This window comes from Tursiops truncatus, chromosome 14, assembly GCF_011762595.2.
Source record: "Tursiops truncatus isolate mTurTru1 chromosome 14, mTurTru1.mat.Y, whole genome shotgun sequence".
Taxonomy (NCBI): Eukaryota; Metazoa; Chordata; class Mammalia; order Artiodactyla; family Delphinidae; genus Tursiops; species Tursiops truncatus.
In genome coordinates, this window is record NC_047047.1 from 7,274,001 (window position 1) to 7,298,741 (window position 24,741).

General features: G+C 35.4%; 1 protein-coding gene across 15 annotated transcripts in view; it reads left to right on the plus strand.

Moving 5' to 3' along the window:
- Nucleotides 1–24,741, plus strand: part of TSGA10 (testis specific 10) — a 106,628-nt gene that overhangs the window by 24,441 nt on the left and 57,446 nt on the right. For 11 of the 15 annotated variants that reach the window (XM_019931181.3, XM_019931173.3, XM_019931175.3 and 8 more), the window contains 6 exons: nucleotides 5,584–5,649; nucleotides 6,677–6,844; nucleotides 7,420–7,575; nucleotides 13,443–13,613; nucleotides 13,703–13,780; nucleotides 14,959–15,110. In XM_019931181.3, the coding sequence (XP_019786740.1) occupies nucleotides 6,794–6,844; nucleotides 7,420–7,575; nucleotides 13,443–13,613; nucleotides 13,703–13,780; nucleotides 14,959–15,110 (608 nt within the window). In that variant the 5' untranslated portion in view covers nucleotides 5,584–5,649; nucleotides 6,677–6,793. Of the gene's footprint in view, nucleotides 1–5,583; nucleotides 5,650–6,676; nucleotides 6,845–7,344; nucleotides 7,576–13,442; nucleotides 13,614–13,702; nucleotides 13,781–14,958; nucleotides 15,111–24,741 lie in introns of all 15 variants that reach the window. The other 4 variants (XM_019931192.3, XM_019931188.3, XM_019931189.3 and 1 more) reach the window with 4 other exon arrangements.

A 24,741-nucleotide genomic window follows, 5' to 3' on the forward strand; every position in this document is an offset into this window, starting at 1 on the left:
TACCATTATAGTATCAGAGTAATTTCACTGCCCTAAAAACCCTCTATCTCCACCTAAGGTTTTTTTTTTGGGGGGGGGGGATACGTGGGCCTCTCACTGTTGTGGCCTCTCCCGTTGCGGACCACAGGCTCCGGATGCGCAGGCTCAGCGGCCACGGCTCGCGGGCCCAGGTGCTCTGCGGCATGTGGGATCTTCCCAGACTGGGGCTTGAATCCGTGTCCCCTGCATCGGCAGGCGGACTCTCAACCACTGCGCCACCAGGGAAGCCTCTCCACCTAGTTTTGAACCTTGTTTAGGAAGGCCTTCTCACCTCAAGAACTACAAGAATATTTTCTACAGTTTTCTTTAAAGAATTCTTAACATGTATATTTAAAGTTTTAATCCTTCTGGAATTTCTTTTTGTTCTAGTATGAGGTATGGTTGAATAGTCCTTTCTTCAGTCACTGATTTAAAGCGCCATTTTAACAGCTACTGAATTCTTGTACGTGCATGGATATGTTTCTGGACGATTTGGTTTCATTGATTCATTTGCCATCTTCTATGCCACTACCGTATTATTTTAATAACTATAGCTTTATGATATTTTGATAAACATTTTATTTCTTGATTAAATTTTAGTACCCTACCATGACCTTTAGAAACTAGGAATTTAAACACTACTATAAAATGAAGACTTTGATTTCTCATTGTTGTCTAATGGCTTACAGGCAAGACACATGGTATATGTGAAAGCCAGAAAACAACCTGTTGAAATTTTAAGTGATAACATGTGCTTATTCATCTTGATTTTATTAATCACCAAATTAGTAAATTGTGTCTGTAAGATGGTAGTTTCCCAAAGCTAATTGTTATTACATGTTATTTCATACACATCCTTTTAATATACTCTTGGTAGCATATATAATATAATAAAGCATATATTATTATATAATATAATAAAATAAAAATATATTATTTATTATAATAATTTAATAAAGCATATTATATGGTACTCTTGGTAGCATATGATAAAGCACTTAAATGATCAGGCTATAAACCTAAGTGTTATTGAAGACATTATTTGTTACAGTAATTTGAAACCTAAGAGCCTAGTTAATGAGCACTAGGATGGTATTTGTATACATACAGTAGCCTCACGTATTTAGAGTGTGTAAAGGATAAGTCTGTATTAATGAAAAGTCTAAATAATGGAATATTTAAATACATGAAGTTTATTACTTTAATATAAGGACACAATCTTCCCGGAAGAAGATTGTGTTGCCTGGAGGAGGTCCTTAGGAGAACTATTTGAGAGAGTAGATAAGAATGATTTGTTTTTAACCTGCAAATTATTTATCTTGTAATAGTTGTTACCAAAGTATTTGAAGGGTATTTAAAAGTAACTTAACTATTTTAAACATTCTCAACAAACTTTTTTGTTTGTATTGTTTCTTTTTTAATAATAGTTGTCATTCATTCACAGTTTAATGGTAAATTGAGTTCAGTCTTAATTATAAAAATTGTCAAAAAACACTGGATTGATGTTTTATTATGTCTTTCTTGTTTTCTTCTTCAAATTTAAAAATAACAGCACTTCTTCCCAGACTGTGGGAAGCCTAGTTGGCCAAATTCCCATAAAGAGAATGCCTGGTTTAGAAGTCATCAATTTTAAAGGGTTGTTAGGGTCTGTGTTCCAGAGAGAGAGTGAATACTCTTTGAGGGTGAATCCTCTGCTATCAAAAGGAAGAATTTCAGGAATGCAGAACATCTAAAATAAAAGAGCTAGGATTTACCGAAAACTGAAAATATTAAATTCATAGATGGAAATTCTGCCTAGCTCAGAAAAGAGTGTTTCTAGGAAATAGATATCCATATATATATGATTTGGAATGTTTGGTGTATTCGAGAATTGGAAAACTATTTGTAGAAGAGGCGGACTGTAGTCTTAGGGTAGAGATAACATTGCTGATGCAGGGAAAACATTGGAAAGTTAATAAAGAGAGGACAAAATGGAAATAGGTCCTTTGTGTTGGTAAAATGCCCTTAAATGAAAACACCAACCTCAGTAAGGGGATGTTCCAGGTAGAATGGGGATTAGAAAGATGTGTGAAAGGTGCTGGGAATGTGAATACCAATGCGTGTTGTTATCATCATGAAGTCATTGGGTGTACAGTTTAGGCATCCAGTCACTGGGGAGAGATTCCTTGTCTGATTTGTGAGATGAGACTTGAAACAAGAGAATTTCTAATTTGAGAGCTGAGAATGTTTGGGTCCCTGTACTATTTGAGATTATTCTTTAGATATGTGGAGGTAGAGTCTGAGGCTAAAACTGCTGTTTGTCTAGAATTGAGATAGTATTAAATTTATTTAATCAGAAGAGTTTACTTTTAGTCATATTTTTAAAGTCCACTGAGTAACTTCTTCCATCATTCATTCCATGAAAATGTTTTGAGGATTTGCTATTGTATTATCTATCACTATGTAACAAGTTACCCCTAAATCTTAATGACTTCAAACAACAAACATTTATATCTCACAGTTTTAAGTGCAGCTTAACTAAGTAGTTCTAGTTCATGGTTTCTCAGGAAATTGTAATCGAGGTGATGGCCAGGCTGCAGTCATGGCTTGATTGGTACTGGAGGATTTGCTGTTAAGATGACTTATTCAGATGGCTCTTGGCTTTTGACAGGAAGCTTAGTTCCTTGACATGTGAACCTCTCCCTAGGTTGTTTGATATATTCTTTTTTTTTAAATATAAGTTTATTTATTTATTTACTTTTGTTTGCATTGGGTCTCCGTTGCTGCGCGTGGGCTTTCTCTAGTTGCGGTGAGCGGGGGCTACTCTTCATTGTGGTGCGTGGGCTTCTCATTGAGGTGGTTTCTCTTGTGGAGCACAGGCTCTAGGCACGCGGGCTTCAGTAGTTGCGGCACGCGGGCTCAGTAGTTGTGGTTCTCAGGCTGTAGAGTGCAGGCTCAGTAGTTGTAGCTCGTGGGCTCTAGAGTGCAGGCTCAGTAGTTGTAGTGCACAGGCTTCAGTAGTTGTGGCACGTGGGCTCAGTAGTTGTGGCTTGCAGGCTGTAGAACGCAGGCTCAATAGTTGTGGCGCACGGGCTTAGTTGCTCTGCGGCATGTGGGATCTTCCCAGACCAGAGCTCAAACCTGTGTCCCCTGCATTGGCAGGCGGATTCTTAACCACTGCGCCACCAGGGAAGTCTCTTGATGTATTCTTTATGGCATCTGGCTTCCCATTGGAGCCAGTGATCCAAAAGAGACAACAAGGAAGAATTTCCAGTGCCTGTTATGATCCCGTCTCAAGAGTTACATACCGTCACTATCACCATATCCTGTTCTTTAGAAGTGAGTCACTAAGTATAGACCACACTTAAGGGGCAGAGAAATTAAGCTCCATCTTTTGAAGGAAAGAGTATCAGAATTTTGGGACATATTTTAAAGCTTCCACAACCGTAAGCCTTCTTTGATCTTTTCTTCTTGAGTTGTTATCATTCATGACTTAATGCAGTGTTTCCCAGATTACTGAACACAAGTTTGTGAAATATGAAGAAACAGAGTTGCAATTTTACCGTTACTATTTCTTCATACAGTTTATATCTTTAATTAACATGGGGCCATTATTGGACTGGATCTCTGGTAGCTCTTGTCATTACTATTACTTTGTATGTGATTCGGTCAAAAATGCTTCAGAACCTACTATGAGGAAGACAAGGCGTAAAGCCTGTATCAGTTTCTGACCTACACCCCCAACCACACATGCTTATTCCCTCTCTCTCTCCCTGATTCATTTTTCTCTAGCACTTTCCTACTACTTTCCTCCTCCTTCCCTCTGCTGCAGCCACACTGACCTCCTTACTATTCCTTGGAATTTAGCAGACAATCTTTTGCCTTTTGCTATAGCTGAATGTTCTGCCTGGAATATTCTCCCGAATTTTTACATGGTTGACTCCCTCAGTGAGGACTTCCCTGATCACCCCCTTTAAAATTCCAGCCTATTCCTTCATAAACACTCCCAATATTCTTAAGGATATTGCTCTTTTTTTCTAATGTAGTATGTAATTTATTCGTTAGGTTTATTTTTTGTTGTCTATCCAGCTGGAATGTAAGCTGTCCAAAGGCAAGGATCTTTGTCTATTTTATTCCCTTTTTAAAAATCTTAAGTATAGAACAGATGTGAGTACTCATTATATATTTTTGAATGACACAATGACTATCTGATATATACTTTACCTATTATCTTTTATTTTTCTCTTTTCAACGAGAATGTAAGCTCCATGAGGGTAGACGTTTCTGTCTGTTTTATTCACTGCTATAGCCAGCAAATAACACAATGTCAGACATATAGTAGACACTCATTAAACAATTGTCAAATAAATGAAAGCACTGGGCTGGCATCTTTTCATTTGAGCCAGTTATAAGTTTGTTTTTCAGAGTGGAATAAGCATTAATGTTTTTATCTTTATAAAAGTAATACATATTTTTTTAATAGAAGAGTATAATGAAGAAAATAATATGTACTGTTAATCACACCTTGCTATACCTAGACATAATCTATCTTGCACAATTTACTTATTGGTTATGTTCCATCTGTATCTAGGATATGTGTGTATGAATTTATTTTTTACAAGAATGTGTCATACTAGATAAAATTTTTGGCAGTGTGAGTTTTTATACTTAATATATATGGACATCTTTGCACATAATTCAGTATAGATCCATTTTTTTTAGCGTCTACATAGTAGTACACATTAAAGCATTGAAAAATTATCAAAATTATCCAAAACTATATATAACCTTATCCAAACTGTATGTAAGTTATATTCTATACCATAACACCCCTTAGTATATCATAAACTAAAATATAACTGCCAGAGAAATCTTAGAACTTTGGTCTAAAGAACAAATGAGAAGGAATAATTGCAGAAAATTCAAATTTAAAATATAACAGGAGACATTTGTGATTAGAATAACAAGGGGGAGGTTTACGAATTGAGAAATCCATTAAACTAATATGCCAACTTTTAACAAAGAGATTTACAGCTTTACATAAAAACATAGTCACTATCCTCCAGGAACGTACAATCTAGTCATAGACTAGATATATGATTGCAGGTGGCTATACTGTAAGACTTTTAAGACAATGTTATAAAACTGATACAAAAAGTATTTTGTGGGTTGGATTGAACTAAACTATTAAAAGGATTCAGAGGAAAGAGCAATCACTTCTGACTATGGTGACTTGGGAAAACTTATTCTAGTCATTCTTTTGACTCTTCTGCATTATCATCTTCAAAATTATAATTAGTATTAACAGTTTGTTCCAGTTTATGAGGAGCAATTTGACAAAATAAAATCAATTAGTATTTTATACAAAACATTAGACAATTTAAAGAAACTGCTTCATTTCATTCTAGGTTCTTTTACCATCAGAAGTAGGTAAACATAAGAGTGTATTATCTTTTCTTTCATAAAGTATTCACTGTCTGCATGTTTTTATTTTTAAGCAGCTCCTGTTTTTGATGCTCTCTTTCCAGTGAAATCAGTTTAAACATTTTACACCTAAATAACAATTTTTTCTGGCTTGTTTTTCAGATTGAACTCATTTGCCAGCAAAATAATATAATAGTATTGGAAGATACAATAAAAAGACTCAGATCTGTAAGTACATTTTTCATAAATATATATTAAGGAATCATTTTTATTCTGTTAGTAGGACAGCAAAAATTGTACATATGTTTTGGCTCTCATGCATTTTGTGAACAGTAAAAAATGTTTGTTTTCTAAAATCAGCACTCTCTGCTTGATGCCCAGGGGTACTCCCATCCGTAAGAGCGATGCTATTCTTGCTCTATTTCATCATTACTTCTTTCTTTCCTAGAGCTGGAAAGAACTTCTGGTTGGTTTTATTAATGCTCTTAGCTGTTACTTGATTAAAATGACAGCTGTGAGTAATTTAATTCTCAAAATGTAAGATGTATTTGTGTACACATTTATTCCTCTTAATAATAAATATTTTAAAGTCAAGTGTTGTTACTTAGTTCTGAGTAATATGTTCTCTTTAACAATGTGAAATGAAAATTGCTCTGATTAGACATTTTAGTGTTATCATTTAAAATATTTGAAACATCCTCTCTAAAATATCTGTACTTTTTTCCCAATAAAGTATTGGTAAAATATATATTGTAAAACAAATGTTTCTAAATATATTAAAGTGAATGGAAATGCACTTGAAAGTATATACACATATAGAATATCCAGCATTCATTTAATTTATTCATCCATTGAATGATTATTGAACAAAATTGAACGCTATGAACAGGTGCTTTAATAGTAGCATACAAGTTTCTCTAAGCAAATTAATTCCATTTTTAGGATTTGTTACTAGATCTGATACAAGAAACAATTCTGGCCTCTCTGAAATTTCTTTACTATTTTTTCTTCAAAGTTATTGAGTAAATGTAGGGACATTTTCAGTGAAATAAAAATACACTACATTCAGAAATGCTGGAAAAGAAAGGTATCTAACTGCTTTTTAAAAAGTATTGATGAATTATTATTTTTTGAATTATTTTCAAAATACCAAATTTATTATTTTTAAGGATCCTGTTTGCTTTCAACTTTCATTTAGAAAATGATGCTATAGTTTAGCTTGAAATAATGGCCTAATTTTTTCCTCCTTGGCAAGATAATTTTAGAGACTGAAAAAGCACAAAATAAATCTCCTTCCAGACTTGATTCCTTTGTCAAAACTTTAGAAGCAGACAGAGAATACTACAAGAGAGAAGCTCAAAATTTGAGAAAGATGATCAGAAGTAGATCTAAAAGCCCAAGACGCCCATCTCCATCTTCCCGGGTAGGTTTTGGAAACTTATAAATACTTTGGAGTTTGTTGCTCAGTGACTTTTATTCTTTGATTTATCTGATCTGGAAATAATTCCTTTTAATTTGGCATGAATTGGTATACCAACGAGGATGGGAGACAGAGCTCTCTTTGATAGCACAGTGGACCGTTGAAATTGGCCTTTATCCCCAGCATTAGTAGTGGTTGGGGGTAATCATACAAATGTGGAGCAATTTGGGATGAAGTTGATTAAAAGAGAGGCGATTTTTAAACTTTTTTCATCATTTCATTATATCGTCATGTTTGCTTAACTAGAGATCGTGTGCTGCCATCAGTAGCACCTTTCTATCAGTAACACATATCAAAGAATAAGTTCAGATTTCTTTTTTAAAAAATTTTATTGAAGTATAGTTGATTTACAATGTTCTGTTTAATTTCTGCTGTATAGCAAAGTGACTCAGTTATACATATGTATTCTTTTTCATATTCTTTTCCATTTTGGTTTATCACAGGATATTGAATATAGTTCCCTGTGCTCTACAGAAGGACCTTGTTGTTTATTCAGATTTCTTATGTAATAATTGTAGGGTACAAAGTGTGATGTAGAGCTTTTGAAGACAACAAGAGACCGTGAAGAGCTCAAATGCATGCTGGAAAAATATGAGCGTCATTTGGCAGAAATTCAGGGTAATGTCAAGGTTCTCACATCTGAGAGAGACAAGAGCTTTTTTCTGTATGAGCAGGTAAACTTATTTATAAGTAAACAAAATACATAAATACTAACAATTCTAGAGATAGGTAATTCTTTAAGTTCTATGAGAATGCTTAAATCTGTCAATCAAATTAATCTAACATTTGGGAATTGCCTTTGTTCTTATGATATTCTTAATGAAATGTAATGTATTTGTGTATGTGTACACACACACACACACACACACACACACACACACACACACACACACACACACACACACACACGTTATCCCCGTATCCGAAAAAGCTCATATGCATGCATCGGAATAGTCTGATTTTTGGAATAAGAAATGGGGAAAGTGTTAAATGATAGGGTGTGGTGAGTTCAAGGTAAAAAATTTGGACTTGGGGGTTAAAAAATACAAACACATCACTTTGATGTACTGTCAGTCACTTTAGGAATTGCCATATAATTTAATATAGAGAGTAAAATTAGTTTGTAGTTTATCTCTATTTTTAGCTTAAGATTATATAACCCTTATTAATCAAATGGCTTCTTGACTCAACAAATAAACCCCATACATCACCAATATAATTTATTTATTTTATTTTATTTTATTTTTTTTTAAACTATTTATTTATTTATTTGGCTGCCCTGGGTCTTAGTTGTGGCACATGGGGTCCTCATTGCCACATGCAGGATCTTTAGTTGCAGCATGCGGGATCTAGTTCCCTGACCAGGGATCGAACCCAGGCCCCCTGCACTGGGAGCGTGGAGTCTTAACCGCTGGGCCACCAGGGAAGTCCCTATAATTTATTTTAAAAATATCAAATTTTATTAAGAATTACAGCTACTAAGTGCAGGGCTCTGGACTTGCTACTCTAAAAGATAGAAAAAATAAACCAGACACTGTTTTATATGTTTGCAATCTAGTTGGGGAGATAAAATATATTATCTTGTATATACTTTTTGTTACTTCAGCATAAGTAGTCTAGAAGATACTGTAAGAAATAAAAGAGGTGAGTACTTTTAGTTATGGTTATCAAGATCTTTGCTAGACGATGTGGAGTTTGAGTCCTGAAGGATGAATGGGGTTTCTTTTATCTTGAAAGGGGTAAGAAAGAACATTCCAGACTAAAGGAATGGTATGAAGCAAAGGATAAAGGTGGGAAAGTCAGTACATAAATGGATCAGTTTATGACTAGAATAAAAGTATATGTCAGTGGAGTAAGGGCTTGAGAGGTAGACTAGACTAGAGCAGGAGTCTGAAAACATTTTCTGTAAAGGCCCAGATAAGAAATAGCTTGGGCTTTGCAGGCCATGTGACTTCTGACACAGCTATTCAACTCTATTGTTGTAGTGTGAAAGCAGCTATAGATAATATACAAATGAATGAGTTTGGCTGTGTTCCAGTATAATTTATTTATGAACACTGAAATTTGAGTTTCATATTCTTTTTACCTGTTGTGAAATATTCATCTTGTTTTGATTTTTTTTAACCATTTAAAAATATAAAAAACATTTTCAGCTTACAGAGTTACAAAAATAGGCAGGCTGGATTTGGCCTGTGAACTATATATAGTTTGCCAATTTCTAGACTACATGGTAGAAGCTGTTCAGAAGGCCCTATAGGAGGTTTATACTTTGCTTTCTTATAAGCAATGGACAGTCTGTTTGTTTTTTTTTTAAAGTGGAAGAAATATGATGAAATCTACATTTTTACAATTTTAATCTGGTAACAGTTCTTTATTATCTCTTACGTAATCTTTCTATGTTATCATCTTATATAACAATTTCTCCTTCAGGAGATTTGGAGGAGGGGGAAACCATGGACTCTTTTTTTTTTTTAATTAATTAATTTATTTGTTTATATTTTTGGCTGCATTGGGTCTTTGTTGCTGAGCGTGGGCTTTCTCTAGTTGCGGTGAGCGGGAGCTACTCTTCATTGCAGTGTGTGGGCTTCTCATTGCTGTGGCTTCTCTTGTTGCTGAGCATGGGCTCTAGGCGTGTGGGCTTCAGTACGTGTGGCATGCACGCTCAGTAGTTGTGGTCCACGGGCTTAGTTGCTCTGTGGCATGTGGGATCTTCCCAGACCAGGGCTCAAACCCGTGTCACCTGCATTGGCAGGCGGATTCTTAACCACTGCACCACCAGGGGAGTCCCCATGGACTCTTTAGAAGGCTGTTAACAGTAGTCCATGCATGAAGCATTAAGGGACTAATCTAGGGTGCGATCAGTGGAAATAAAGATAGGGACAGGTGCAAAAGACACTGAAAAGGAAGACTTAACAAGATTTGATTTTAGCACAAAGGAGGGACAAATGGAGATCACTGAAGTTCTGTTTTGAATGACTGAAGAATTGTGGTAATAGAAAAAGAAACAGGAAAGTCATCAGTGGTTTGAGAGAAAAGATGTGTTTGGTTTCAGAGAGATAGAGTAAGATGATGGTGGTACATCAGGTAGTAACTGCCATCAGGCAGTAAGAAATGTGGGACTGGAGTGGGGAGAGAGGCAAGAGCTGAGTATGTAGATTGAGAAGTCATCTGTTTTGAGCCTTCAGAATGGATGAAGTTTCTGAATGAGAAAGCTATAAATAGAGTAACAGAGAAGTCAAGATGGAATCTTGGGAAGTTTTATTCAATTGGTAGAGGAACCTTTGAAAGAGATAAAGAAGACAGGAAACTAAGGCAGAACATTGTTATACGCCCAAGGAAGGAAGGAATCTCAAGGAGAGTGTTGAAGGCAATGGCAAGTGTTGCTGAAATATCAAGAACAGGAACTGAGAAGAGGCCATTAAATTTGGTGAGGTCATTTCGTGAAATTCTGCAGAGTGGTGGGTGTGGGAGCCAGGTTAGACTGGGGAGAGAGAGTGGGAGGTAAGGAACGGTCAAGATGTACAATCCATGGCACTAAAAAAACAAAAAGCCTGTCAAAGGAAAAAGAGACATTTGATGGTAAATGGGGCAGCAGGATTTAGTGACAGTTTTTCAAGATATGGGAGTTGTGTGCATGGTTGAAGAAGTAGAGAAAGAGTCAGTGGAGAGGATGATATTCAAAAAAAAGTAGGATGTGAAACAAAAGTAGGATTCAAAAAGTAGGATATGAAATCATCTGTAGATATAGAATAGATTTGGAACCCAAGGATGGTTGTTGAACAAGGGTGTAAAGAGTTTGTTGGGTTGTCAGTAAGGATTGATGGGCCCTTCTGTCAGGGTAAAAGTAGCCAGGACATGGAAATGGCATATACATTTTGGAGAGAAAGACTGGAACGCTATGATATTTTTTAAACCAGTATTCTACCTGAGTTGTGCTGAATTCAAATTTATCACAAAATGGATGGAGTAAACCCACAGCCAACATCATTCTCAATGGTGAAAAACTGAAAGCATTTCCTCTAAGATCAGGAACGAGACAAGGTTGCCCACCCTTGCCACTGTCTTTCAACATAGTTTTGGAAGTTTCAGCCACGGCAATCAGAGAAGAAAAAGAAATAAAAGGAATCCAAATCAGAAGGAAGAGATAAAACTGTCACTGTTTGCAGATGACATGATACTATGCGTAGAGAATCTTAAAGATGCTACCAGAAAACTACTAGAGCTAATCAATGAATTTGGTAAAGTAGCACGATACAAAATTAATGCACAGAAATCTCTTGCATTCCTATACACTAATGATGAAAAATCTGAAAGAGAAGTTAAGGAAACACTCCCATTTACCATTGCAACAAAAAGATAAAACACCTAGGAATAAACCTACCTATGGAGACAAAAGACCTGTATGCAGAAAACTATAAGACACTGATGAAAGAAATTAAAGATGATACAAATAGATGGAGAGATATACTATGTTCTTGGATTGGAAGAATCAGCATTCTGAAAATGACTATACTACCCAAAGCAATCTACAGATTCAATGCAATCCCTATTAAACTACCAGTGGCATTTTTCACAGAACTAGAACAAAAATTTTTTCACAATTTGTATGGAAACACAAAAGACAACAGCTAAAGCAATCTTGAGAAAGAAAAACGGAGCTGGAGGAATCAGGCTTCTGGACTTCAGACTATACTACAAAGCTAAAGTAATCAAGGCAGTATGGTACTGGCACAAAAACAGAAATATAGATCAATGGAACAGGATAGAAAGCCCAGAGATAAACCCATGCACATATGGTCACCTTATCTTTGATAAAGGAGACAAGACTATACAGCGGAGAAAAGACAGCCTCTTCAATAAGTGGTGCTGGGAAAACTGGACAGCTATGTGTACAAGAATGAAATTAGAACAGTTCCTAAAACCATGCACAAAAATAAACTCAAAATGGATTAAAGGCCTGAATGTAAGGCCAGACATTATAAAACTCTTAGAGGAAAACATAAGCAGAACACTCTATGACATAAATCACAGCAAGATCCTTTTTGACCCACATCCTAGAGAAATGGAAATAACATAAAAGAAAACAAATGGCACCTAATGAAGGTTTTGCATAGCAAAGGAAACCATAAGCAAGACGAAAAGACAGCTCTCAGAATGGGAGAGAATATTTGCCAACAAAGCAACTGACAGAGGATTAATCTCTAAAATATACAAGCAGCTCATGCAGCTCAATATCAGAAAAAAAAAACAAAAAACAACCCAATCCAAAAATTGGCAGAAGACCTAAGTAGACATTTCTCCAAAGAAGATATACAGATGGCCAACAAACACATGAAAGGATGCTCAACATCACTAATCATTAGAGAAATGCAAATCAAAACTACAATGAGGTATCACCTCACAACAGTCAGAATGGCCATCATCAAAAAATCTAGAAACAATAAATGCTGGAGAGGGTGTGGAGAAAAGGGAACCCTCTTGCACTGTTGGTGGGAATGTAAATTGATACAGCCACTATGGAGAACAGTATGGAGGTTCCTTAAAAATCTAAAAGTAGAACTGCCATATGACCCAGCAATCCCACTACTGAGAAAACCATAATTCAAAAAGAGACATGGTTCATTGCAACACTATTTATGATAGCCAGGACATGGAAGCAACCTAAGTGTCCACTGACAGGTGAATGGATGAAGAAGATGTGGCACATATATACAATGGAATGTTACTCAGCCATAGAAAGAAATGAAATCGAGTTATTTGTAGTGAGGTGGATGGACCTAGAGTCTGTCATACAGAGTGAAGTAAGTCAGAAAGAGAAAAACAAATACCGTATGCTAACACATATATATGGAATCTAAAAAAAAAATTGTTCTGAAGAACCTTGGGACAGGACAGGAATAAAGATGCGGATGTAGAGAATGGACTTGAAGACATGGGGAGGCAGAAGGGTAAGCTGGGACAAAGTGAGAGAGTGGCATGGACATATATACACTAAAATGTAAAATAGATAGCTAGTGGGAAGCAGCTGCATAGCACAGGGAGATCAGCTCAGTGCTTTGTGACCACCTAGAAGGGTGGGATAGGGAGGGTGGGAGGGAGACGCAAGAGGGAGGGGATATGGGGATATATGTATACATATAGCTGTTTCACTTTGTTATACAGCAGAAACTGACACACATTGTAAAGCAATTATCCTCCAAATAAAGATGTTAAAAAAAAAAGTCTAAAAAAAAAATAGATGGAGTACCATATATATTTCTTAGTAAAACACTGTCTCTTTCATTGACTGCTTCCAAATTAATTTTTTTTTTAATTTTTGGCAAAGACATTGTAAACCAAGCTTCTATTTGTAGACATTCATTTACATATGGGGGAATCATTTGCATTTATATGTGTAAACTCATTAAAGAATTATACCATTATCCTGCCACATGCATATTAATATAGGTTTGCATTTTAACTGGCTGGATATAAGATAGCTGTATTTATTTCTGTTCTAAAGCTTGTTAAATAAAAGTCTATCTGTGTATTTAAATAATAGGCACAGGAAGAAATTGCCCGACTTCGACGAGAAATGATGAAAAGCTGTAAATCTCCTAAATCAACAACAGCTCATGCCATCCTCCGGCGGGTGGAGACTGAGAGAGATGTGGCCTTCACTGATTTACGAAGAATGACCACAGAACGAGATAGTCTAAGGGAAAGGCTGAAGGTTTGGAAGAATTTTATCTATACGAGCATTTGTGAGACACCATGCAGTGACATTGAAAGCGCTCTGTTTTGTTTTTGTTTTTTAAACAGATTGCCCAAGAGACAGCATTTAATGAGAAGGCTCACTTGGAACAAAGGATAGAGGAGCTGGAGTGTACAGTTCATAATGTAAAGAAAAATGACTTTTGCACTTTCGGCTATAAACTCTCAGCGGTTCCCCCCTTTCCCCCTTTTCTGTGTTCAGAGAAGTTGGTTTTTTGTTTTTTGTTTTTGTTTTTGTTTTTTTGTGGTACACGGGCCTCTCACTGTTGTGGCCTCTTCCGTTGCGGAGCAAGCCTCCGGACGCGCAAGCTCAGCGGCCATGGCTCACAGGCCCAGCTGCTCCGTGGCATGTGGGATCTTCCCAGACCGGGGCACGAATCCATGTCCCCTGCATTGGCAGGCGGACTCTCAACCACTGCGCCACCAGGGAAGCCCCGAGAAGTTGGTTTTTTATGATAGTGTTTGTAATCCTAATATATTTATGGTAGTATGTATGGTGTAAATAGTCACCTTTTCATTATTTATTTCCTTCTAAAAAATGTGAGTGAAGTCTTTTTTTGTGTTAGGTTGCAAAGTGTGTTCTTTTAAATAAACCATTAGGGATGCATTCTAAGGGATTTTAGCAACTTTGTCATCTCCCTGTTTCATTAACGATAACATTGCCAGGGATAGAAAAACTGGCTTATTCTACCTAAAGAGTAGCTAGGGTAGAGAAAATTATAATGAAATGGCAATTAATGAAATGTATTTAAACTGAATTTCATTGTGAAGCATCACCTTTTTACTAATCAAGGATTTGAGATGCTATGAATATATATTTGAAATGTTTTTACTATATAAACAGAATTAAGGGAATTCAACTTTCTTTTAACCAAATTTAATTGATTATATTTCTGAATTCATCTGTTTTATGTTGTTATAATGAGTTTTAGAAAAAGCAGTAGACAGGAGAAAAACATTATTTTTCATAATCCCACTTTATATATGTAATTTGTTAATGCTGAGCAACAAATAAGAAATCCTTTTGCAAATAAGCTGTGTGTGCTATAGTCCAGCTGAACCAGACTGAAAATATAGATATGTATACTGTGATAGGCTTTATGGAAAAGCTGTGCAGTGGCTTGTCTGAGTTCCTGCTCCACGGTCGCCTTGTCCGTACAGCCTCCTGCAACGTTTAAGTCTAATCTGATCATCTCATTGTGTGAATCTTATATACCGGTTTGTACAAAGAGAGGATGTCTCTTTAGGAAGATTACTGAAACGTTTTTAGTGATGGCAGTAACTTTGTCATTCTGCTTGTATAGCTCGATGATGAACGTATGGAACAAATGTCAAATATGACTTTGATGAAGGAAACCATAACCACTGTGGAAAAAGAAATGAAATCACTAGCAAGAAAGGCAATGGATACCGAAAGTGAACTTGGCAGACAAAAAGTAGAGAATAATTCTTTGAGGTAAACTCAATTACCATTAAACAACTAATAGTTTAACTATAAATAATAGCTCTGCTTTTTGTAGTGTATTTTATAGTGATAATTAAGTTATTTGTTGACTTTATTTTCTGAGAGGATTATTATGAAGCAGTCATAGACACCTTAGCAGACATTAAATGATTTCCTGAAGGTCAGTCACAGACTGGGAATGCCACACTTAACTAGTAATCTTAATCTTATATTTGCAGAAGGCCTCAATGTTTAGCTGAAATAGCTTTTACACAGCCCTCCTGTGTAAAGAGCATATTTGACTTTGGTATTTCACTGCTTAATTTATTTTTTATTTTATTTATTTAGTTTTGGCTGCATTGGGTCTTTGTTGCTGAACGCAGGCTTTCTCTAGTTGCAGCGAGCGGTAGCTACTCTTCGTTGCGGTGCGTGGGCTTCTCATTGTGGTGGCTTCTCTTGTTGTGGAGCATGCGCTCTAGGGCGTGCGGGCTTCAGTAGTTGTGGCGGGCGGACTCAGTAGTTGTGGGGCACAGGCTTAGTTGATCTGCGGCATGTGGGATCTTCCCAGACCAGGGCTCGAACCCATGTCCCCTGCATTGGCAGGTGGATTCCTAACCACTGCACCACGAGGGAAGCCCTCACTGTTTTATTTACCTTATAACTTTCATTATGTTCTGGGATCTGAATGATATAAGAAAGCACAAAGCAGCGGTTTGATAGTAGCTTAGGAAAGGGGTAGTTTAGCATGTAATAAAAGCCATAGCAGAGAAATAGGAATATGTAATAGAACTTCTATTAATTGAATGCTACGTACTGTGCTTAGCGCTTCTACATATTGCAGAAAGGTAGCAGAAGGTATTCCAATTGAAGCAACCTACAGGCAATAACGTAGGGGAATAAGTGTTTGAAGACCTCCATGTTAGTGCTTTACTTGTAGTATCTATTGATGTGAGAAACAGATATTCTACAGATTCAGTAAGGTTGAATTTCAGTGCATCTATGAACATATGAAATATAATAGTTCATATGAGTATGAAGTATATTATTAAATCTACAGATAATATTTTGTTCATATGTGAATTCCCAGAATCCCCTCTTTGGTCTTTCATGGATCTGTGATGCATATATTGGAATCACTTGTCAGGACAGAGAGTCACTTAAATTTTTTCCCTTCATTTATTTTTTACTTTCCTGCTTAAAAGGATATTGCAAGCTCAGGTAAAATAAAAATAGTAATAAAATAAGAAGGACAACAAAGAAAACTTTGGAAAATAGAGAAAAGCATACAGGAAAGTTAAATCACCCATGATTCCATAACCCAGGGAAAACTATTATTAATATAGATCATTTTTCTAACCAGAAATAGATCTATCTGTGTGTATGAAAGCTTTCTATGTAATTGATATCATCCTATATTAAGTTATATATTTGGCCAATTTCACTTAATTGTATACCATAAACATTTACACATGTCATTAGAAATTCTTTGAAAGCATTATCATGGTTTATTAAAATATTCTAACAGATAAATGTACAATAAGAGGTTTTTTTGTATACAGTTTTAACAGTATTATTCAAGTTTAATTGATATATGTACAGTAAACTACACATATTTAAAGTATTCAGTGTGGTAGGTTTTGACATGTATGTGTACCTGTAAAACCGTCACCACCCTCAAGATAGTGGCTCTATCTATCACTCCACAAAGTCTTCTTGTACTCCTCTAACCTCTCCCCTACCCTGCCCTCCCCAGGCAACCACTGATTTGGCTTCTGTCATAGAGATTTGTTTGAATTTTCTAAAATGTTGTATAAGTGAAATCATACAGTATATATTCTTTTGTTGGGCTACTTTCACTCAGCATCATTATTCTGAGATTTATCCATGTTGTCACATATAATCAATAGTTTATTCCTTTTTATTACTGAGTAGTAGTCCATTGTATGAATATACCACATAAATATTTCAGTTGCTTCCAGTTTAGGGCTATAACAAATAAAACTGTTATGAGTATTCTTATATGGGTCTTTGTATGGACATATGCTTTTATTTCTCTTGGGTAAATACCTAAGACTGAGTCATATGATGGATATATGTTTAACTTTTGAAGAAACCATTAAACTGTTTTCCAGAGTGGCTGTATTATTTCATTTTACATTTGCACCAGCAGTGTGTGAGTGCTAGTTGTTACATATCCTCACCAACACTTGGTATGCAGTATCTTTATAGTTTTAGCCATCCTAATAGGTACGTATTATGGTTTTGATTTGCCTTCTCTAATAACTAGTAATTTTGAACATCTGTTCATGTCCTTATGTGCCATACATATATCTTCTTCAGTGTCTGTTCAGAACTTTTGCACACTTTTATTGAGTTTTTTATGGTATTAAGTCATAAACATCCTCTCTGTATTCTAGATAAAAGTCCTTTGTTAGGTACATATATGTTTGGCAAATATTTTTTTCCCAGTCTATGGCCTGCCTTTTTATTTTCTTAAGTGTCTTTTAAAGAGGAAATGTTTTTGATTTTTGATTAAGCAAAACTTATTGATTTTTAAAAATTTATATCCAGCTTTTGTGTTCTTTTAAAGAAATGGTTGTCAAGCCTAAGATGAGATTTTTCTCCTGTGTTTTCTTCTAGCAGTTTTATAGTTTCAGTTCTTAAATTTAAATCTATGCAAGTTAATTTTTGTATATAGTACAAGGTTCAGTTTTTTTGCATATGGATATCCAATTGTTCCAGCACCATTTGTTGAAAAACTTTCCTTACTTGTCTACACTGAATGGTTTTGTACCTTTGTAGTAAGTCAATTGTCCATATATGTTTAGGTCTGTTTCTTGATTATCTATTTTGTTTGGTGGATCTATATATATCTTGATGCCAATACAACATTCCTGATTCCTTTTTTTTTTTTTTAATCCTCAAATTAGGTAATGTTAGTCCTCCAACTTTGTTCTTTCTCAAAGTTGTTTTGGCTATTCTGGTTCCTTTGCATTTTATTTTAATTTTAGAATTAGCTTCATAGTGTAAACACAAAAGCCTGCTTGGGGATATGATTGGAATTGGGGAAAACTCCCACTCATGAACACTTTCCATTTCTTTATTTAGGTCTTTAATTTCCCTCTGCAATGTTTTATACATATAGATCTCTCATTTCTTTTGTAAGATTTATCCCTAAGTATTTCCCATTTTTTGATGCTGTTGTAAGTGGAATTTTAGAATTTCACTGATTGTTTATTGCTTGTATGTGAAAATATCAATACGATTGTTTTTAAAAAATAAACTTTGCATTATATAACAGTTTTAGATTTACAGAAAAATTGTGAAGATAGTGAAAAGTTCCTACGTACCTCACACCCAATTTCCTCTGTTAATAACATCTTACATTAGTATGGTACATTTGTTAAAATTAATGACTCAACATTGATACACTATAATTAACTAAAGTCTGTAATTTATTCAGATTTCCTTAGTTTTTCCCTAATGTCCTTTTTCTGTTCCAGGATCCCATCCAGGATACCACATTATATTTAGTTGTCATGTCTCCTTAGGCTTCTCTTGGCAGTCTCAGACTTTCCTTGTTTTTGATGACCTTGACAGTTTTGAGGAGTACTGATCAGGTATTTTGTAGAATATCTCTCAGTTGGGGTTTGTCTGATGGTTTTCTCATGATTAGGTTGGGTAATGTTTTTGAGAGAAAGATCACAGAATTAAAGTGCCATTTTAGTATACACAGATACCCAGGGTGTCATGAGTACATCTTATTGATATGATTCATTACTGTTGATTTTGACTTTGGTCGCCTGGCTGAGGTAATGTTTGCCTTATCCAGAATGTCATATAATTGAAATCATACAGCACGTAGCCTTTTCAGACTGGCTTCTTTCACTTAGTAATGTGCATTTAAGGTTCATCCATGTCTTTTCATACCTTGATACCTCATTTCTTCCCATTGAATAATATTCAGTCATATATATGTACCACATTGTGTTTATCCATGCGTCTATTGAAGGCCGTCTTGGTTGCTTCCAGTTTTTGTCAGTTGTGAATAAAGCTGCTATAAACTTTCATGTGCAGGTTTTTGTGTGGACAGAAGTTTTCAGATCAGTTCAGGAAATACCTAGGAGCACAATTGCTGAATCATATATAGAAAAACTTATTTAGCTTTGTAAGAAACTGCCAAATTCTCTTCCAAAGTGACTGTAAAATTTTGCATTCCCATCAGCAGTGAAGGAGACTTTCTGTTGCTCCACATCCTTGTCAGCATTTGGTATTGTCAGACTTTTGTATTTTAGCCATTATAAGTGTGTAGTGATATCTCATTGTTTTAATTTGCAATTCTCTAATGACAAGTAATGTGGAACATCTTTTCATATTGCTATTTTCCATCTGTATATCTTTGATGAAGTGTTTATTGTTTAAATGTTCTTAACCAATTATAATTCTAGTGACTTCCGCTTAAGATAAGCAGATCTCAGTTGTAAGTCTCCTAATTTGCCATACTTTTCAGTTTTTGAGGTGGTGATTTGTCTTGCAACTCACTACTCTGATATGTCCATGAAAAGTCTTTGATTCTCAGCTTTTTCATCTTTATTTCCCCCATAACAATGGGAATGATGGCTCCTAAGCTCTTTACATGTCAGGACTAAAACCAAAAGTCCTACAATTTATTTTTATTTATCCAGTATTCTACAACCGTGCTAAATATACCTTTTAGTTCTAGTAGCCTTTTTATAGATTCCATTCAATTTTCTACATAGATAATTAGATCATCTGCAAATAAAGACCCTTTTACTTGTTCAAGTTGCATGCTTTTTTTCCCTTTATTTTTCTTGCCTTATTGCACTGGCTAGAACATCCAGTGATTTGTTGAATGGAATTGGTGAAGTGGACATCCTTGTCTTGTTCCACATCTTAGGGGAAGCATTCAGACTCTCAATAGTTGGTATGATGTTAGCTTCATGTTTTTCCCAGATGTTTTCTATCATAATGAAGAGGTTTTCTTCTATTTGTGGATTACTGAGAGTGTTTTTTCAGGAATGGATGTGCTTTGTCAGATTGGTCAGGGTATTATTATACTTTTTATAAATTTCTGGTCTCAGTTAACTAATGCTTTGTTTAAAATATTTTTCAACTCTATTTTTATAAATGAGATTGGCTAATAATTTGCCAATCTTGGGGGTTTTTTAAATCAGATTTTGGTATCAAGGTAATATAAACTTTATAATAATCTTTCCAATTCATTTTGTCTTCTTTCATTATCTGGAATAATTTATTACTTCCCAGTGAAGCCAATTAGGTCTCAAGTTTTCTTTGAGGGAAGCTTTTATTTTATTTGTTTAATGGAAAAAGGGACAATCAGAAATTTCTTCTTATGCCTTTCAAAATATATATTTTTGTGGCATTTGTCCATTTTCCCTAAATTTTAAAACGTTTTTAGAATAATGTTGTATACAATATTCTATCAACATTTTACTGTCCACAGAATCAGTAGTGATTTGCTCTTTTTCTAGTCTGTTATTAGTCTTTTCAAAGGACCAATTTCCCTATTGTTTGTCTTATTAGTTCATTAACTTCTGTTCTTTATTATTTCCTTTCTTCTATTTTCTTTAAATTTATTTTCTATTTTTTAATTTCTTAAGGTGGATGCTTACATTTATTACTTTTAAGTCTTTTTTCTCATATAAACATTTAAGGCCATATAGTCTCAAAATACTTCTTTTAATGTAAGCTATAAGTTTTGGTATGTACTTCTTTCTTTATAAAATATTTTCTAATTTCCATTATGACTTTTTATTTGATCCATTGGTTATTTATAAGTGTGATTTTAAATATCCAAAAAACATAATGAATTTTCCCTTTGTGATTGATTTCTTGCTTAATTACATTGTTTTGTTAACATACTGTTAGATTTAAAATTTCTGAAATTTGTTGTTCTCTATTTTATGGCCAGTTTTTGGTAGTGATCTGTGTATACTTGAGAAATTATAAATTCCGAAATAGTTGGTGCATTGTTTTTGTATTTGTCCCTTTGTAATCAGATTTGTAATCATGTTATTCAGATGTCCTATATTTGTACTAAATCTTGTGTCTCATTTACAGGAATTTCACTGAAAGAGTTGCCTGAACTTCTGGCTCCAATGTCTCACTTCTTGTTTTCTCTTGAACCTACTATAATCTGCCTTTCTCCCTCACCATCCTATCAAAACTTCTTTTCAAGGTAATATTTACTTTCATGTTGCTCAATGCAGTGGTCAGTTATCAGTCTTCATTTTATTTGACCTATTGGCAACATTTGACAAAGTTGATCACTTACGTTCTCTTTCTCTGCTCCTTTAAACACATGTTCATTTGGCTTCTGAGATACCATGCTCATTTGATTTTCTTTTTATCTCTTGGGTTGTCCTATTCAGTCTTTCCTGATAGTTCTTCCTCATCTCCTTACCTCCAAATGTTGGAAGTGTCCCTGAGTTCAGTCCTTAGACTGCTTCTTTTTTCTATCTATACTGATCCCTAGGTGATCTCATTCACTCTCATGTATTTACTCTTGACTCTCAAATGTATATCTGTAGGCTGGACTTCTCTGTTGAACTGTAAACTTGAGTGTCCAACCACCTTCTTGTCATCTTCACTAGGATGTCTAATAGGCCTCTCAAAATTAACATTTCCAAACTTGAGTTTCTCCACCCTTCCCCTCTGACACACACAAACCCAAACCCGCTCTTTCAGTCTTCTCATCTCAGTCAATGGAAACTCCATTCATACGGAAACCTTGAAGTGATCCATGATTTCTCTTTCATATACCCATATACAATCCAGTTGATTTTGTCTTCAAAATGTATCCAAAAGCTGAGTGTTTCTCACTACCTCTTTTGCAACCTTACTGTACTGAAGGATATTTTTGCTAGGTAGAGAATTCTACAGTTTGGGAATTATTTTTATTTTAACACTTTGATGATATCCTACTGTCTTCTGACTTAAATTATTTCTGCTGAGAAGTCAGCTGTCCGTTTATTTTAATAGGTCAATGTCTTTATAACGCACTCACATTTATCATAGATTTCATATATATGTGTACAAAAGGCAAAGAATTATAATGAACCTATGCATAGTTAAAATACCATTGTCTCTGTTTTCCATTTTGTCAGTTCATGAGAAAAATTTTAAGTTTATCCCACATGTGAACTCCACTCGTTAGAAGTTAAGTCCTGAGCACAGTTCAGCACATGCTTAGGTTTCTATAACTCTAAACTGAGGTTCCATAGTGTTCAGGTTGAACCAGCCAGAAAGAAATGTATCTATTGCTGTTTATGTTTCATTGCTAGTGGAAAAAAAAAAAAATCTCCAGGTTTCAAAACCAATACTTATTTTCTGTGTTTCTATACTGCTTACATGAACTTTTCTTTCTAAACAGCTATATTTTAGTAGTAGAAGTTCTTCAGTTTGGATTTTGATGTCAGATAAATCAACACTTCTAAAAAGCTGGAGTGTTGTCAGAATATTTCCTAGAAGCATATCATTTTGAAAAAAAGGTCTCTATGTCTGCATTTGTACATCAAACATCTCTAGGCCCAAGAAGTTAGAATATCCCATGGAGTTGAATGATCGATAGAGTTATCTGTTACTAAAAAGTTAGTTTGGGTCTCCGTGTCCAGTGATTCTAAAACTGGTTTGGTTTGAATTTGGATATTTGAAGCTAAAAATATTTCAATATTAAAATCTACTCTAGATGACATGATATCCTAGAAAATCCAAAAGAATCAACAAAAAAATCTGGAACTAATAAACATTTATAACAAGGTTGCAGGATACAAGGTTAATATACAAAGTCAGTTGCTTCACTATTTATTAGCAATGAAGAAGTGGAATTTGAAATTAAAACACATTTATATGAGCACCCCCTCCAAAAGAAATACTTAAGTTAAATCTAATAAACTTTGTGTAAAATTTATATGAGGAAAACTACAAAACTGGTGAATGAAATCAAAGAAGAACTAAATAACTGAAGAGATACTCCATATTCATGGAAAGGAAAACTCAATATTGTCAAGATGTCAGCTCTTCCCAGCTTGGTCTACAGATTCAGTGCAATTCTGATCAAAATTGCAGCAAATTATTTTGTGTATATTAACAAATGGATTCTACAGTTTATATGGAGAGGTAAAGAATTAAAAGATACTGAAGAAACACAATTGGAGTACTGACACTACCTGACTTAGGACTTACTATAAGACTACAGTAATCAAGACAGTGTGGTATTGGCAAAAGAACAGACAAACCAATGGAACAGAATAGAGAGCCCAGAAATAGATCCAGATAAATATAGTCACGTGATCTTTGATAAAGGCGACGGCAATACAATAAAGCAAAGACAGTCTTTTCAACAAATGGTACTGGAAAAACTGGACATCCACGTGCAAAAAAACCAAAACACAACAACAACAACAACAACAAAAAACCCCGAAACAAACAAAACCCCACCCATACACAAAGAAACAAAGAATCTAGACAGAGTCATTACACCTTTCATATTAACGCAAAATGAATCATAGGCCTAAATGTAAAATGCAAAACTATGAAACCTCTGGAAGATAACATAGGAGAAAACGTAGATGACCTTGGGTATGGTGATTACTTTTTAGATACAGCCCTTAAGCACAATCCATGAAATAAATAATTGATAAACTGTACTTCATTAAAATTAAAGACTTCTACTCCACACAACACAATGTCAAGTAGGTGAGAAGACAAGCCAGAGACTGGAAGAAAGTATTTGCAAAAGACACCTCTGGGGCTTCCCTGGTGGCACAGTGGTTGAGAGTCCGCCTGCCGATGCAGGGGACACGGGTTCGTGCCCCGGTCTGGGAAGATCCCATGTGCCGCAGAGCGGCTGGGCCCGTGAGCCATGGCCACTGAGCCTGCGCATCTGGAGCCTGTGCTCTGCAACAGGAGAGGCCACAACAGTGAGAGGCCTGTGTACCTCAAAAAAAAAAAAAAAAAAAAAAAGACATCTCTGATAAAAACTGCTATCCACAACTCAATTTTAAAAAGACAACTCAATTTAAAAATGGTCAGAAGAATTGAATAGACATTTTTCCAAAGAAGACATACAGATGGCTAACAGGCACATGAAAAGATGCTCAACATCACTAATCATCAGAGAAATGCAAATTAAAACCACAATGAGATATCAGCTCATACCTGTCAGAATGGTCATCATCCAAAAGACCACAAATAACAAATGTTGGGGAGGATGTGGAGAAAAGGGAACCCTCATGCACTGGAAACAGAAATTGATGCAGCCACTATGGAAAACAGTATAGAGGTTTCTCAAAAAACTATTAATAAAAAGGGAACTACCATATGACCCAGCAATTTCACTCCTGGGTATTTATCTGAAGAAAATGAAAATAATAATTTGAAAAGATACATACAGGGGCTTCCCTGGTGGTGCAGTGGTTAACAATCCGCCTGCCAATGCAGGGAACATGGGTTCGAGCCCTGGTCTGGGAAGATCCCACGTGCCATGGAGCAACGAAGCCCGTGTGCCACATCTACTGAGCCTGTGCTCTAGAGCCGGCGTAACCCAAATACTGAAGCCCACGCACCTAGAGCCCGTGCTCCGCAACAAGAGAAGCCACCG